Source organism: Trachemys scripta, chromosome 1, assembly GCF_013100865.1.
Source record: "Trachemys scripta elegans isolate TJP31775 chromosome 1, CAS_Tse_1.0, whole genome shotgun sequence".
Lineage (NCBI taxonomy): Eukaryota > Metazoa > Chordata > Testudines > Emydidae > Trachemys > Trachemys scripta.
Genome location: NC_048298.1, coordinates 306,826,155 through 306,844,124, shown reverse-complemented (window position 1 = coordinate 306,844,124; position 17,970 = coordinate 306,826,155). Strand labels below are relative to the sequence as shown.

The window sequence follows — 17,970 nt, the reverse complement described above, 5'->3', positions numbered from 1 at the left end:
CGTTAATTGCCATAAGCTATGTTAGCATTAACTACAGCTTTAGGTATTGTTTCATCAGGTTCTTCACCTTGTATTTGTTTGGAGGGGTGTTTTTGTTTCTATTGGCAGCTCTAATTCAAACAAAAGTAAAAGACTTCCTTTCCATGCTTTCCTCATCTGGTAAAGACAGTTGATTCAACCTCATAAACAAAAGCATCTTTCAGCAATTAATTTTGTTTCCTTGTTCCTATTCTCATAAAAAGAATTGCAGAAAACATTAAATAAAACCACGAACAGTACAATATTAACAGCTAACAATGGATATATGTTGACTAATCTAATTTATTCTGAATTTTATATTTGACCTTAGTAAAACTGTGTTTGTGACGTTTGGCCTTAGTAAAACTGTGTTTGTGCACTTCACAGAATGAGCTACTTAAGGTAGTCTGCATATTTTATTCTAGACTTACAAAGGGAGTTTAACATACATGTGACCTACATGTAAAAATTAGGCCAAATTTGAAACTGGAGCTTAGAGTTCAACCAAAATTATTTATAGCTATAGAAAAATACATATTTCCTCATAATATTTCCATGTGGAATTTGTGTCAACAGACAAGCTAAAATTCATATAACCCCGTGAAATCCAGAGGTACCATTTCTCTTTTTGTGTGTTTTGGGAATCCTATCCAAAATCAGACTGAGCCAAACTCCATTATTACTTGGCTTGTTTATGATGATCTAAAATTTGACCGTCTGTCTGATTCATGTATGGCACTAAGGTTAAAATACCCCTGAAAGTACAAGGAACTATTTATGTGTTTGGGCAATCCAGACACCATTCAAGAAAAGACTATACTGCAGAAAGGTTATTAAAAATGCAGCAGAAATTAATATTTTAATTGAATGGGAAAGGTGGTGTGTGTGTGTATATATGTGTGTATATATATATATAAAATTATTAACAAAAAATGGTTTAAAATAATTCAAAACAAATAGGCTAGGGTTAAATGTAATAAAAAGGGAAAAAAGGCAAGAGTTAAACTCAAATGTTTGAGTAAATTGTAAACAAAAATAGAAAGACTAGGGCTAAATGCAAAATATATATAGAATAAACACAAGAGTTCACATAATTTAAAAAAAATAGGCAAGGGGATAATCATAAATAACCAAACAAAAAAATGAAAATAAAACTGGAATTAACAGGACTTTTGCCTATCGCCACCCTGGCAAAATTGCCTGTATTTTTGGATTCTTTCTCCCACCTTTTGTCTGCATTGTCTGTGTAGATTGTAAATTCTTTGGGGCAGAGATTTCTCTGTGCATTTGTACATCACATGTACATTGGGGCCTTAAATACTGGCACTAACCACAGAACAAATAAATTATTATTAATAATAATACTAAAAGCACAAGTTTGATATTTTTTTTATATATATATATATATATATATATATATATATATAAACTCTTATATTGATACATTGGCTCCCCATTGATTATCTGATCCAATTCAAGATCATGTTCCTGATCTCCAACACACTCAGGCGTAGTCTACACTACGGGGTTAAGTCGAATTTAGCCACGTTAGGTCGATTTAAAAATGACCGCATCCACACAACCAACCCCGTTCCGTCGATCTAAAGGGCTCTTAAAATAGACTTCTCTACTCCTCCCCAGTGAGGGGAGTAGCGCTAAAATTGACCTTGCTGGGTTGAATTTGGGATAGTGCGGATGCAAATTGACAGTATTGGCCTCCGGGAGCTATCCCGGAGTGCTCCATTGTGACTGCTCTGGACAGCACTTTGAACTCCGATGCACTAGCCAGGTACACAGGAAAAGCCGTGGGAACTTTTGAATTTCATTTCCTGTTTGGTCAGCATGGCGAGCTCAGCAGCACAGGTGACCATGCAGTCCCAGAATCACAAATGAGCTCCAGCATGGACCGAAAGGGAGACACTGGATCTGATTGCTGTATGGGGAGAAGAATCTGTGCAGACAGAACTCCAATCCAGAAGAAGAAATGCAAATATATTTGCCAAAATCTCACAGGACATGTTGGACAGAGGCTACACCAGGGACACACAGCAGTGCTGCGTGAAAGTTAAGGAGCTCAGCAAGCCTACCAAAAGACAAAGGAGGCAAACGGTCGCTCCAGGTCACAGCCCCACACATGCCACTTCTGTGAACAGCTGCATGGCATTCTAGGGGGGGACGCACCACTATCCCACCACTGTCCGTGGACACCTGCAAGGGGGGAGTCTCACGGACAACGGAGGAGGATTTTGCAGATGAGGAAGAGGAGGAGGAGAATGCGCAGCAGGCAAGTGGTGAATCCGTTCTCCCCGGCAGCCAGGAACTTTTCATCACCCTGGAGCCAATACCCTCCCAAGGTGGGATCCCCAACCCAGAAGCCAGAGAAGGCACCTCTGGTGAGTGCACATTTGTAACTACAGTACAGGGTTTAAAAGCAATAGTGTTCATGGTCACCTGGTTGAAATAGGGGAATTTTTGTAAGGGAACAGTAAAAGGACCCCGTTCATGCTGGGCTGTTTGCGCTTGGCTAAAAGGGATCATCCCGGAGAATAGCCACGCGGCGGGGGGTGGGGGTAGGGATCATCCCAGAGAATAGCCGTGGGGTGGGGGTTGGTGTGTGCTGCACATCTACCCGAATACTGCAGCCCTTCCTTTTTAAATGTGAAACCCAACCCATTGCTTGCTCTGGGAAAGGGGGGGCGCTGCAGTTTGAAAACATTCCCACGTTATGAAGGCGTAAGAAGCCAACCCAATTTTACTCTCCCTTTTTATCTCCCCCCGGGTGCAAATGTTTCTATGCTCCCCCTATCATCTCCGTCTCTGTGGTTATCGCAGATTAGAAGGTGAAAAAATGCACTCACCATGACATGTTTTCCGAGCTGATGCAGTCCTCCCACACTGATAGGGCACAGCTCAATGCATGAAGGCATTCAGTGGCAGAGGCCAGGAAAGAATTGAGTGAGCGTGAAAAGCGGAGGCAGGATGCAATGCTGAGGCTAATGGGGGAGCAAACGGACATGCTGAAGCGTCTGTTGGGGTAGCAAACAGACATGATGAAGCATGTGTTAGAGCTGCAGGAAAGCCAACAAGAGCACAGACCCCAGCTGCATCCACTGTATATCCGCCTACCCTCCTCCCCATGTTCCATAGCTCCTCACCCAGACGCCCAAGAACACGGGGAGAGGGGAGGCTCCAGGTACCCAGCCACTCCACTCCAGAGGATGGCCTAAGCAACAGAAGATTGATTTGTAGTGTCGCTACAATAAACAATGTGGCCTTGTCCTTCCCTCCTCTCCCACCCCACCTTGTCCGTTATCTAATTTTTTTTAAAAAAAATATTAAAGAAAGAATGCATGGTTTCAAAACAATAGCTACTTTATTTCGATGCGGGGAGGGTGGTTGGCTTACAGGGAATTAAATCAACAAAGGGAGCGGTTTTGCATCAAGGAGAAACACACACAACTGTCACACTGAAGCCTGGCCAGTCATGAAACTGGTTTTCAAGCCTCTCTGATGCGCTGCGCGCCTAGCTGTGCTCTTCTAATTGCCCTGGTGTCTGGCTGCTCATAATCAGACGCCAGGCAATTTGCCTCAACCTCCCACCCCATCATAAACGTCTCCCCCTTACTCTCACAAATATTATGGAGCACACAGCAAGCAGCAATAACAATGGGAATGTTGGTTGCGCTGAGGTCTGACCTAGTCAGCAAACAGCGCCAGCGGCTTTTAAATGTCCAAAGGCACATTCTACCACCATTCAGCACTTGCTCAGCCTATAGTTGAACTGCTCCTTACTATTGTCCAGGCTGCCGGTGTAAGGTTTCATGAGCCGTGGGAGCAAGGGGTAGGCTGGGTCCCCAAGGGTAACTATTGGCATTTCAACATCCCCAGTGCTAATTTTCTGGTCTGGGAAGTAAGTCCCTTCTTGCCGCTGCTCGAACAGCCCAGAGTTCCTAAAGATGCGAGCGTCATGCACCTTTCCCGGCCATCCCACATTGATGTCGGTGAAACATCCCTTGTGATCCACCAGTGCTTGCAGCACCATTGAGAAATACCCCTTGCGGTTTATGTACTGGTTGGCAAGGTGGTCTGGTGCCAAGATGGGGATATGCATTCCGTCTATCGCCCCACTACAGTTAGGGAACCCCATTGCAGCAATGGAGAAGGAGGGAGGGATAGCTCAGTGGTTTGAGCATTGGCCTGCTTAACCCAAGGTTGTGAGTTCAGTCCTTGAGGGGGCCATTTAGGGATCTGGGGCAAAAATCTGTCTGGGGATTGGTCCTGCTTTGAGAAGGGAGTTGGACTAGATGACCTCCTGAGGTCCCTTCCAACCCTCATATTCTATGATTCATCAACTATGACCTGCACATTTCCCAGAGTCACTACCCTTGATAACAGAATGTCAAAGATTTCATTGGCTACTTGGATCACAGCAGCCCCCACAGTAGATTTGCCCATCCAAATTGATTCCTGACTGACCGGTAGCAGTCAGGCGTTGCAAGCTTCCACAGGGCTATCGCCACTCGCTTCTCAACTGTCAGGGCAGCTCTCATCTTGGTATTCCTGCACTTCAGGGTGGGGGAAAGCAACTCACAGACTTCCAGGAAAGTGGCTTTATGCATGTGAAAGTTTCACAGCCACTGTGAATCATCCCATACCTGCAACACTATGCGGTCCCACCAGTCTGTGCTTGTTTGCCTGGCCCAGAATCGGCGTTCCACTGTATCAACCAGCCCCAGTGCCACCATGATGTCCCAATTGCCACAGCCCATGCTTTCAGGAACATCTGTGTCCATGTCCTCATCAAAAGCCTCCTCATGCTGGCATCTCTTAGCCCGGTTCTGCATATACTCAAGGATAATGCACAAGGTGTTTACAATGCTCACAACAGCAGCGGTGACGGTGAGCTGAGTGGGCTCCATGCTTGCCGTGGTATGGTATCTGCAGGAAAGCAGGAGAGCAGAGTTGCAGCGAAAGCAATGGATGATGACGGTTAGCACCGCACAGATTTCTGACAATTTGGAGAAATTTGCTATTGAGACTGAACTCATTTACAAGAGCAGGAGAGCAGAGTTGCAGCAGAAGCTGTGGATAACGACGGTTAGCAGTCCTACTGCACCGTCTGCTGACAGCAGCACCCAGGACATGACAGCAGCGGTGACGGTGAGCTGAGCTGAGCGGGCTCCATGCTTGCCATGGTATGGTGTCTGCACAGGAAAAAAAGGGGTGAAACGATTGTCTGACGTTGCTTTCATGGAGGGAGGGGCTACTGACGACATGTATTCAAAACCACCCGCGACAATGTTTTTGCCCCACCAGGCATTGGGAGCTTAACCCAGAATTCCAATGGGCAGCGGAGACTGCGGGAACTGTGGGATAGCTACCCACAGTGCACCGCTCCGTAAGTCAATGCTAGCCCACCGTAGTGAGGATGCACTCCACTGACTTAATGCGCTTAGTGTGGATATACGCAATCAACTGTATAAAATCGATTTCTAAAAATTGACTTCCATAAAATCATCCTAATTTCATAGTGTAGACATACCCTCAGCTACCTAACAACCACCTTTATCCCCATGACTAGGATGTCCACCATAGCTCCACAATTCATGAGAAATGGAGACCGCTTTCTTGGCTGGCCCACTACTGTTGGGTACTTCCTTCCTCATGAGACCAGAATGACCTGAAATCTCACCATCTCCAGGATGACATACAAAAACCATCTGTCAACTTTTCCTTTACAAATAATAATGAAAGTCATCAGCAAAAACCTTTCGTCTTGTAGTTAAGATTGAGACAGTATATTTATATGACTCTTCTACAAACTTTATAACAAGAAAATTACAATTACAAAAGAATCCCAAACATTAAATATAGAAATTAATAGTTAAAGTAATTTATAGAAATATTCCATTATCCCTTTTGTCCTTGCAGTCAGGTCCACATGGGAAGTTCCTTGTATTTAAAGCCCCATTTACTAACATATACTACTATATAGAAAGTCTAAAAATAATTGAAATTAAATTCTAGTAAAATGCTCAAAATGAAGTTCTACTTTCCCACTGGTTACTGTGGTTGTTATTAATTGTAAGGAAAGGATTGGTACCCTAAACAAAAACAAATGCAGCAGCAGCATGCAGCTCTAGACACAACAGACACAGAAAGGGGAAAGAAACAATGTTAATCAAAATGGCATCTTCAGCACTGGACATTGCTTGGTAACTGAAGTCTTGTTGTTTGCCTCAGGCCTCAATTTCTCCAACTAGTCATTTACTACCAGGAAATTCCCAACCCACTGGCTTCTTTTATAAAATAAATAGCTTTAAAAACTGGAGACAAACCAGTGAACATATTTGTGAAACACTGATTTAAAGACTTGCTATCATGCTGTTCAGTGAAGCTGCCAACCCCTTACAAATTTGTAATGCAGTCAGGCTCTTGGGTCACGTATGTTGGCACTCTTAGTCCATTTTAAAACACTGGAAAGAAAACAGCTGAAACTAGAAAAAATTCATACTGATTTCATAATCTTCTTCTGGCACAGACCTAAACATTTAAGGCCTAATTCTCTAACCACTCAATGCATGAAACTTTGTGTATTGCATATGGATTGAAAAGTATCTGTGAATTATTAACCTCTGAAATTCTTGATTTTTCTGTGTAATTACAGTATCTGTGAGAATTCATTTTCCAGGAGAGGAGATTGTTAATTATAGCTAACAGAACATAAATATTTGGGAGTTTGTTTGGCGCTAAAACTTGTACATGCTATTTGCAAGTTGTTAATCCTAAAAATATGCCACAGTCATTAAACAGCTGTTATTATGCTGATTGTAAATAAAATAACATTTAAATGGTAACTTTGCCTCAACCCTGATCCCCAGTTCTCAATTCTGTTTTAGTGGTATATTAATTCCAATCATTCAGTGATATTTTATATTTAAATCACCCCCTTTAACTTGCATTTTAAGATGTATTTTGAAATGAATTCAGAATTGTGTTTTTGAGAAGCTTGCAGGGGCAAATTTTAGCAACATATGCAATTCAAACAGTATAAGGAGTTGTGGAGCTTAATTCTGGGCCCTAAAAATGTAGGATTTTCATACCAAGTTGCCTAGGGTTACCATTCGTCCGGATTCCCCCAGACATGTCCGGCTTTTCTCAGTTAAAAATAGCGTCTGGGGGGAATTTGTAAATGTCCGGACTTCCCCCCCATGCAGAGTGCGCACGGCTGACAATGCAGCCGGACGGATGGTGCCACTTGCATGGGGCTCCGGCAGCCAGAGAGAGCCCCTCCTCCGCTTCCCCCTCCTCTCTCCTGCAGCTGAGATCACTCCCCTCCTCTCTCTCCCTCCCTCCCGCTCCCTGCATTCGCGGCCAGCCGGCCGTTTGCAACCGGCCTCCGGCAGTCTGGAGCTCTTCCCCCTGCCCAGCAGCACTCTGCGAGGGCGGGAACCGAGCTATGCGCTCTGTGGGGGAGCGCGGCAGCGTGTCGGGCTGCGCGTGGAGCCCGACACGCTCTTCTGAGTGGCCCGGTAAGGGGGCCAGGAGGTCGGAGAAGGGGCAGGGAGGTTCTGGAGGGGGCAGTCAAGAAACAGGGAGCAGGGGGAGGGTTGGATGGGTCGGGAGTTTGGGGGGGCTGTCTGGGGGTGTAAGGTTTTGGGCAGTCAGGGTACAGGCAGGGGGTAGGGTCCTGGGGGGGCAGTTAGGGTGGGGGGGTCTCAGGAGGGGGCAAGGAACAGGGAGGCTTAGGTAGGGGGGGTTCTGGAGGGCAGTTAGGAGCAGGGGTCCAGGAGGGGGCAGTCAGGGGACAGGGAGCAGAGGGGTTTAGATGGGTCGGGAGTTCTGGGGGGGGGCTGTCGGGGTGGGGAGTGGTTGGATGGGGCGCGGGAGTCCCTGGTGTCTGTCTGGGGGTTGGGGGAGGATAAGGGTTGGGGCAGTCAGGGGACAGGTAGGGGATAGGGTCCTAGGGGGCCAGTTAGGATGGCACTTCCCCTCCCGGGCTCTGGGTGTGCTGGGGAAGCGCCCGGCCGGGGGCAGGGTCTGGAGGTCTGGGGGCTGCCCGGCAAACTGTGAAGCCGGTAGCACTTGGGCAGCTCCGCTTTTCAGCTGCACAGAGTTGAGGTGTCTGGGGGGAGCAGCAGCAGCCGCCGCTGTGGAGGAATCCGCCTGCAGCTCCCCCCAGACACCTCAGCTCTGTGCAGCTGAAGAGCGGAGCTGCCCCAGCGCTACCGGCTTCACGGTTTGCTGGGCAGCCCTCAGACCTCCAGACCCTGTGCCCCCGGCCGGGTGCTTCCCCTCCTGGGCTCCGGCTGCACCGGGGAAGCACCCAGCCGGGGGCGCAGGGTCTGGAGGTCTGGGGGCTGCCCAGCAAACCGTGAAGCCGGTAGCGCTTGGGCAGCTGTTTCGCAGCTGGGAGGGAGGAGGGGAAATGCGGGGCGCTCAGGGGAGGGGGCGGAGTTGGGGCGGGGACTTTGGGGAAGGGGTGGAGTTGGGGCAGGGCCAGGGCCCTGTGGAGTGTCCTCTTTTTTTTTTAATGAGGAAATACGGTAACCCTAAAGTTGCCTACTAATAATTTTTATTACAATCGAGGTGTGTTCGGTGCTCTCTTGGATTCCATTGCTGTGTGCAGCGGGCACACATGTGCTGCAACTGAGAAATATGCAGCAGACTTGTCTTACATAAGCTTATTTTGCAGAACACTAGACTGCAAACAGAGAAATTATTTGGAGATCAAATTGGCTTAACCTGTGGTTGAATAAAAATAAATAAATAAATAATGGACGAACAGTACAGCCAGGAAGGTAAAGAAAAATGCTAGATTTCCACTAGAGAAGCCTCCCTACAAATTGTTAGAATGCAATATCATCTTGGCAGGGGTGGCGCTATGTTTTTTGCCGCCCCAAGCACGGCAGTCAGGCGGCCTTCGGCGGCATGCCTGCAGGCAGTCCGCGGTCACGCAAATTCGATGGCGTTTCTGTGGGTGATCTGAGAGTCCCGCGGCTTCCGCCGAAACTGCAGGACCAGCGGACCTCCCGCAGGCACGCCGCCGAAGGCCACCTGACTGCTGCCGCACTCACAGGGACTGGCAGGCTACCCCCCACGGCTTGCCGCCCCAGGCACGTGCTTGCTGCACTGGTGCCTGGAGCTGCCCCTGCTTCTAGGACATATTAACAATCAGGACTATACAGTCCAAAGAGCTTTCCACATATGGTTTCGGTCAGCTTTGAAGAATTGACATGGCAACTTACCAGCCCACACATAGCTATATCTTTATTATCTTTTAACTTGCTAATAATGAAAAAATGCTGTTAGTTTATGTGCCCTTCCTAGAAAGGATTCACCCTGAGTGAGCGACAAGTAGAATTTTGTGAGACTGGTTTAATAGTGGATGTACACCAATATTTTGAACTTCACAGAACAATTCGTCTATTTCATCATTTGCTAGTACTGTGTACTAAATGTTTTTATTTATTTATACATAGACCAACACAAGTGAAATGGCAATTGATGGTTGCTAGTTGTTACAGAAGAAGTGGTAAGTGTTTCTACTTGTTCTGTGATTTTTTTTATAATTGGTATTTTTTTTAATTTATATATTTTGAATTTTTATCTACTGATCTTTTGTACATCTTCTCGATGAGTTCTTGGTTCTAAAATCTCCTTAGCCTGTAGCATGCTTCTGCTTTGTGAATTTTCTGTATAACAAAGCATGACCTTCCTTGAAGTTCTGGATTTAATTACTCCTCTTTGTACTGTCTTGTACTTATGAGTGGAGCAGTCCTGTGCAAGTAAAGAACAGGCCAAACTAGTGTAAATAGTCATATTGTATTTGATTTATGTCAGAGCACCATATGATGTCACAATAGCCAAGTAGGAAGTTTCTAGAGTTGCTCAGCTGAACAGACCACATTTACAATATATGTAGTGGGTACAATTTCTAGATATTAAAAAAAATTGAAAATTTAAATTGTACAAACAGAATACACACTGCCGCTTCGAGACTGAGCTCTCACCTGCTGAATTTTATAACTGGGATTCTACAATCTGAATCTGCTATTGATCATAACCACACTGGGACAGAGACCGTGTCTTCCTCTTTGTATTGTTCCGCACCAAAACACTTAAGATATTTTAATAAATAATACTTTTCTTTCATGCTGTCCCATTTTTCCCACTCTTTCCCTTGCTCCTTTAGAGCCTCACAGAGAAGAACCGAATGACAAATTTGCAGATTTTCTTATGTTGTTTGCCCAGTTACCTGATTCTATGGGATGGGGGAGTGGAAGCTGGGTGACTATGTGAATTGAAAGATAAAGTCAGCACCCAACCAAAATCGAGCACAGAAGAGCTTTCCCAGCAAAGGAGCAAGACAGCTTGGCCACCATTATGTTCATTAGATATGCTGGGAAAATCCCCAGTATGAATTGGAATGTGCTGGTAGGACAGTTTGAGCCCCACCCATCATTTAAAAAAAATGTTTGAATTTTTTTTCAGCTGTTCACAACCAGCCTTAATTATTATAGTCAGGTAATAATTAAAGAATGCCAACTTTAACTGCATCAGTTGTGATCTAGGATTATTAAACCACATACTCTTAAAAATAAAGCAGCTGAAAAAAGCTGGAAGGTACCAAGTCACATCAGTTTCTGGTCTGATACTGTGCCATTGTACATGTGTGTGTGTGTGATGTTGTTTATTTTGTTTGCAGGTAACTACCAAAAAGCTCTAGATACATATAAGGAGATACACAGAAAATTTCCAGAGAATGTTGAATGTAAGTTGTTTCATTGAGTGGTGCAGCTTTCAAGGTAAAGGAAACTCTACGCCAGTGGTCCCCAACCTTTTTTGTCTGGCAGGCGCCAGACGACGAGCCACGGAGGATCGTGGCAGCGGACGAGTATCCGCCAAAATGCCACCAACAAGCGGCAATGTCAATAGGCGTTGCTGCTGAAATGCCGCCGACAAGCAGCGTCATCCAGAGGTGTTGGCGGCATTTTGGCGGCGACGCCTCTGGATGACGCTGCTTCTCAGCGGCATTTCGGCGGATGCTCGTCCGCCGGTCAGTACACGGGTGCACTTAGACGCCCCGGCGGGCGCCATGGCACCCGTGGGCACCATGTTGGGGACCCCTACTCTACACTATATTGAATATATCTATTAGTAATCCATATTATGTAAGTATTTTAAAGATAGAAAATATTCTCACAGACTGCCTTCTTTCCCAATACTAATTCTGAACATTCCTTGTGGACTAGGGCTTGACTAAAGTAATACTAGGGCAATATTGAGGAAAGAAGATGAAAATAAACTTGCTTACTGACTTCCTTCCTCCTATCTTCTTCCTGCAGTTTTATAACTGTTCTGTTTATTTACTCTTCCAGGTACATCTACACTTAAACCGCTACAGTGGCACAGCTGCAGCTGTTCTGCTGTAGTGCTTGAGTGTAGACACTACCTATGCTGATGGGAGGAGTTCTCCTATCAGCGTAGGTTATCCACCTCCCTTATGGCCATTATAGCGCTTCTGGTGAAGATGCTCTAATAACTCCACCTCCATGAGAGGCGATAGCTATGTCAGCGGGAGAAGCTCTCCTGCTGACATAGCGCTGTCTACATGGGGATTATGGTCAGTATAATTACATTGCTCAGGGGGGTGGATTTTTCATACCCCTGAGTGACATAGTTATACTGAAGGAAGTGTGTAGTGTAGCCCTTAGCCTGAGAGTCAGTAGTTAGGTCTCCAGAATTCTTCCATCGACCTAGTGCTGTCTACACTAGGGGTCAGGTCAGCATAGCTGTGTATCTCAGGGGAGTGGATTTGTCACCCCTGAGAGATGTAAGTTCCCAGTGTAGACCAGCCCTTTAAGTTCTGTGTGTGTACTTACAGAAACATCCGTTGTTACCTGTAGACCCTACTACTGTCATCTCCCCAGACCAGACTGTTTCTCTTCTTGTGTTTGACATCCTTCCATTTTATAGTCTACAAATCTTACTGTGGTTAAAAGTTTTACCAAAACCAAGTATACCAAAAAGGCATGAAGCATTTTTTTAAAGTTTAGTTGTTCAAGTAGTCTCTGGAAACCCTTAGAGAGTGCCAGACTGGGGATACATGGTAGCAGGAAACATCACTTCGTGAAGACTGATAGATGCTTCACCACTGGCAGAAACAGCTCTGTGGGTGAATGGAAGAGCATCACAGAGCATGGTTTGGGAACCATTGCTCTATGTTGCCGTAGCAGTCTCCTTACCTCACTTATTGTTTAAAACCTCAGTACTACAACAGTCAGTTTGCCACTTACCAGAATTACATTTTTAAACAGTTTAAGGCAGAACATTTACTATATTTTAAAACAGGGCCGGCTTTAGGCCGATTCAGCCGATTCGGCTGAATTGGGCCCCGCGCCAAGAGGGCCCCGCGCTGCAGCTGTTCACCCCGCCCACTTCCCCCTCCTCCCCAGCCCTGCACGCCCCGCCCCCTCCCCTGCTTCCCGCGAATCAGAGATTCGCGGGAAGTCTGAGACTAAGCAGCAGGGGCGGGCCGGCCGGCAGCATGAGGTAAAAAGCTGGGGTGGGGGCGGGAGAAGGGCTCCGGGGAGGCGCGGCCTGTTCCCGCAGGCCCCAGCATGGCCCGGCTCCGGCCCGGTCCCCGCGGCTCGGGCTCCCCCATCCCTCTCCCGCGGCTCGGCTCGGGGCCCCCCCGGCGGCTCGGCTCGGCTCGGGTCCCGCCGCGCGGCTCGGGTCGGCCCCCGCGGCGCGGCTGGGCTCGGGGCCCCCTGTGGCGCGGCTCGGCTCGGGGCCCCCCGGCCCCCCTGCGGCGCGGCTGGGCTCGGGGCCCCCTGCGGCTCGGGTCCCCCCCACGGCTCGGCTCGGGCCCCCCACCGGCCCTCCCCGGCAGCGCGGCGTGGCTCGGGTCCTGGGGGCGGGGCTTGCAGCAAGCCCCGCCCCCAGGAATCGGGCCCCGCTCTTGCTAAAGCCGGCCCTGTTTTAAAAGTAGACTTGCAGCATTTTTTTCAGCTACTACACCTCTACCCTGATGTGACCCGATATAACACGGGTTCGCATATAGCGCGGTAACCCCGGGGCTCCGGCAGCAAGGCTCGTGTGGCGCTTTAAAGGGCCTGGGGCTCTGGCTGCTGTGGGGAGCCCAGAGCCCTTTAAATCACCGCTGTAGCCCTGCCGCCGCTACCCCGATATAACAGGGTTTCACCTATAACGCGGTAGGGATTTTTGGCTCCCGAGGACCGCGTTATATTGGGGTAGAGATGTGTAATTTTACCAGGTTTCCTAAATTCTCTTGAAGAGTAGGCTTTACGGAGGTCTACTGCAGTAGAAAAACAAAACTTTTGCCTCAGTTAAGTCAACAATGGCAACACAAGTTTTGCAAAATGGTTTCTCACTTTAAGATCTATAGGTAAAAAAATATAAGGCATGTTAATATTTGTAGTGTGTGAATCAAAGGAGTGGACTGTTTTGAAAATCTTTCAGTAATTCTAACATTCTTTGAACATTGCTGGCACAAATCCATGACACTGAGGATGCAGTACAGAACTACTAGGAAAGTTGTCACTGTTCATCATTCCACTGTTCTATTAATTTCTAAAGGCAATGAGTCAGAAGCTCTCCCATCTCCCTATGCTTCATCAGCTGTTGTTAAATCACCTTTTAACTAGTTGTTGAGGTTTTCTTCTGTTTACTGGTTATTGATAGTTTAGCGTCGTATTTAGATAGGTGTCATTCCATGCTGCTGTGCACAGAGACAGTGGCAGCTCTTTTCCAAATTGGGGACTGTGGCTCAAAGGAGTTCTCTCTTCCCCTAAGTCCTTCCTGTTTTATCATATAAGCCTGGTCTACACTGAAAAGTTATAAAACCCCCAGTGTAGACACAGCTATGTCAAAATAGAAGAGGGCTTTGTTGAGGGAAGTGATGTTCCTACAGTGACAGAAAAACCCCTTCTGTCAGTGTAGGCTGCATCTGCACTACAGGGCTATGCCAGCATACCTACACCAGCATAGCTATCTCTACACTAGCACTTTTGTCGGTAAAACTTTTGTCAGTCAGGGGTGTGAAAAAGCACACCCTTGACTGACATGAGTTTCACCGACAGAAGAGACGGTATGTCGGCAGGAGATGCTCTCCCGCAGACATAGCTGCTGCTGCTCTTTGGGGGTGGTTTAATTATGCCGACGGGAGAGTTATCTCCATCAGCATAAAGTGGCTACACAGGAGACCTTACAACAGCACAGCTGCAGCAGTACAGGTGTGCTGCTGTGAGGTCTGTGGTGTAGACACAGCCATAGTCTCCATAGCATAGACAACCATAGTCACATTTAGCCTTCATATCAATTTTTGAACTCTATAGAGATTGATATTAACGCAGGAGCTAAAAGGCCACCCACTATGCGTCAGAAGTGCTGACTCAACACTGGAGTAATTAGAAAATGTAACTATGCTAGTGTCCATTCTTTTCAGCTCATTTGGCATTGATGACTTATTTTCAATAAAATGCTATTGGGGAATGGTTTTGCGATAGCAGTTTAGCATATGTATAATGCTTTTTATTTTCGAGGCATTTCACAAACACTAAGTAACTGAATTTCACAACACCCCTTGGGTATTATTAACCATTCTACAGTCAATCACAGAAAAGTTAAAATTGCTTGCATAAGATTCCAATCTGAGTTGCTGGTATTAGAAAGCAGGAACCCCTGATCCCCAGTCCTTTGCTATGTCCAGAAGACCATGCTGCTACTCTATAAATTCAGTTTGACTAGGTTAAACACACTGCTATTTTTTCACCTGCTTTCAAGCCCTTTTCTAAATATATTTTTAATGTACAATTAGGTCTACGGTTCTTAGTTCGTCTCTGCACAGATATGGGGCTGAAAGAAGTTCAAGAATATGTGACAAAGCTCAAGAGAGTGGAAAAACTAAAAGAAATAAGGGAACAGGTATGTTTGTTTTCTCCTATGAAAAGTGGATTATTTTTTCATTTTCATTATGTAGCTTCACTGCCTAGCAAAATGAACAGTAAAATAATATTTGCTATAATATTTTAGCCTAGCTAGAGTGTACCTTCACTTCCTGGTGTACAGACGTTTAAGTTGGTTTTGCCATAACTCTTGGATTCTTTGGTTTTCAGAGGTTTAAATATAGATGCATTCTGTAAGGGTACAAGGCACATCTAGTCAACGTAACATTCTGCCTTAATGAAGTTTTTGGGCAGTGAATTTCCCTTGGCTTTGAGGAAGTGGTAGTAGTGAAGGGGGCGTGACGGGGGGCACAAGACAGGTTACTGGGACTACCTCACTGTCACTCAGCTATCAGCTCTGCCCTCCATCGTGCCCCCCCAGTAGGATCAAGGGCAAGTAGGAAGGCAATAAACAGAAGCCTGTGAAGAGCACATCCACCAGATGGTGGTAGCAAGGGTGAGAGGGAGCCCCAAAGTCTGTACTCCACTTTTGGGACTAGCATAGGGAGAAGGAGTTCTGCACAACCCTGTGCAGCATAGGAGGATTGCAAAGATGTGAAGTGACTCATTCATCTCAAGGGGATGTTTTCAGGTGAATCCAAACACCTCATGGAGATGAATACAGCCTGACAACAGCTCTTAAGTGGTGTGATCTGACCCATTCATTTCAATATGTATTCTCCTCCCCTCCCCCTTCTACCTCAAAATCTACCTCAAGCCCAGCCATGCAATACCAGGTTTCAAGACAATCTTATTATGCACATGGACTTTAGAGCAATTTGAATAATAAAATCAGCTCCTTATTGGGGGAGAGGGCTGTATCTGAGAAACATCTTGATAAATGACTCCAAATTTACCCCAAGAAATATTTCCTGGTCCCTCGTGTCATACCAGTATTCAAGATAATCTCGTTAGCTACATATATTTCACTGCATATTGAAAATGTAAAGAAGCTCATAATGTGGGGAATGGTTATTGGTAGAGCCCTACCAAATTCACAGTCAATTTTAGTAAATTTAATGATCATAGGATTTTAAAAATCGTAAATTTCATGATTACAGCTATTTAAATATGAAATGTCAAAGTATTGTTATTGTAAAGGTCCTGACCCAAAAAGGAATTTTGGAGGGTCACAAGGTTATTGTAGGGCGTGTTGCAGTACTCCGATCCTTTCTTCTGTGCTGCTGCTGGCGGAGGAGCTGCCTTCAGAGTGAGCAGCTGGAGAGCTGCGGCTGCTGGCTGGAAGCCCAGCTCTGAAGGCAGAGCCACCACCAGCAGCAGCACAGAAGTAAGAGTGGCATGGTATGGTATTGCCACCCTTACTTCTGCACTGCTGCGGGCGCGACGCTGCCTTCAGAGCTGAGCGCTTGGCTGACAGCTGCCACTCTCCAGCCACCCAGCTCTGAAGACAGGGCAGAAGTAAGGGTGGCAATACTGGAACTCCCCCTAAAATAATCTTGTGACCCCCCTGCAACTCCCTTTTGGGTCAGGATCCCCAATTTGAGAAACGCTGGTCTCCCCATGAAATCTGTATAGTATAAGGTAAAAGACCAGATTTCACGGTCTGTGATGCGTTTTTCATGGCAGTGAATTTGGTAGGGCACTAGTTATTGGGAACTCCTCAATCAAATGACCCCATATTTGCACCACAAACTCAACCGCAACCCCTGTTGCAACATAACAGTTTTGAAGACAGTTTCCCGAAGCATGTGGGACTTAGTGCATTTAGAAAAATTGACTGCTAAACAGTAAACAAGGCTCAGCCTTAACTTTGGTGGTGCTGCCACCCTACTATGGCATTAGTAACGAAACAGCTAAGCAGATAAAACATTACCTTTTCAGATTACAACTCCAAGAGGGTCTCACTGAAATGAGTTAAATGGGTTCTGCTTTATCTCTAGTGGCTAATGGTCCACATTACAAACACACTCAGTTTGCCACAACATGAAATAACTGGTAAACTCTACTCAGGAAAGGTCAGAAACTAAACTTGTATAAAAACTGGATTAATTTTTAATTGGAGGGCGGAGGTCCCTGGGGTTGGAGAGGTAATTACTCACTTGTATACAATATTAGCACTACTTTTTCCTGAGTTCTTATGCAGCATAGACCTGCAAATATTAAGAAATGTAAGAAAAGCACCTTTTTCCTTTTTTTAAAAAAAATATTCACACTTTTTATACAAATACTGTTTTCGTTTGGTTAGGTGTTTTTGTTTGTTTTTAACATCTTTATTTGATGTGAACCTGAGTTTTCTGGGCACTTTTGAACACTTACTACTTCTGTGCATTAAAGTACTAGTGAAAATATTTAAACAATTAAATTGTTTAACTTAGTTGTTTAAGATTATAGTAATATCTCAGTGATGTTAAAAATGTAATATTTCATTTTGACTTGATACATTAAAAGTCCAGGGACTAGCTGCTGAATACTACCCTTCTCCATTTAATCACGACATAGGTATATAGAAGCACAAACTCTAATACAATCATTTTCTACTGCTATGGTAAATTAACCATAATTTGGAGAGGCTAATTTGCAGATGACTGGAATGTTATGTTAATCACAACAATGCATCATTCCTACATGTTCTTTCATAACACCAGCATTGCAATGCAAAATAAGGGTCTCATACTATGATTCACTTTGTGCCTCTCCAGTTGTTAAAAGGTTGAGTTCTGTAGCTCAGAAATTGTAAAATTCACCCCTTACGTTTCCCTGCAGATACTGATTTCAGTCCACAAAAAAAGGCACAGGTCAATTATTGCTCTCTGTTTTCATCAGCAATTTAAACTCAGTTTCCCTTCCTCAATATTTCAGGCTAAGCCATGATCTCTTTACTACTGTGCCAAGTGGTGAGGCAGTAAATAGATAATTAAATATTTGTGGAATATGCACTTCTTTTCAATGAGTCTTACTAAGGTCTTGTCTACATTTGGAAATTTACCAAAATAGCTATTCTGGAAAACTCCTATGTGGCCAC

At 45.5% G+C, this 17,970-nt stretch overlaps 1 protein-coding gene across 1 annotated transcript in view; it reads left to right on the top strand.

Moving 5' to 3' along the window:
* Positions 1–17,970, top strand: part of IFT88 (intraflagellar transport 88) — a 93,852-nt gene that overhangs the window by 51,833 nt on the left and 24,049 nt on the right. Inside the window, 3 exon segments of the mRNA XM_034758779.1 lie at positions 9,501–9,553; positions 10,727–10,792; positions 14,861–14,967. Of these exon segments, the coding sequence (XP_034614670.1) occupies positions 9,501–9,553; positions 10,727–10,792; positions 14,861–14,967 (226 nt within the window).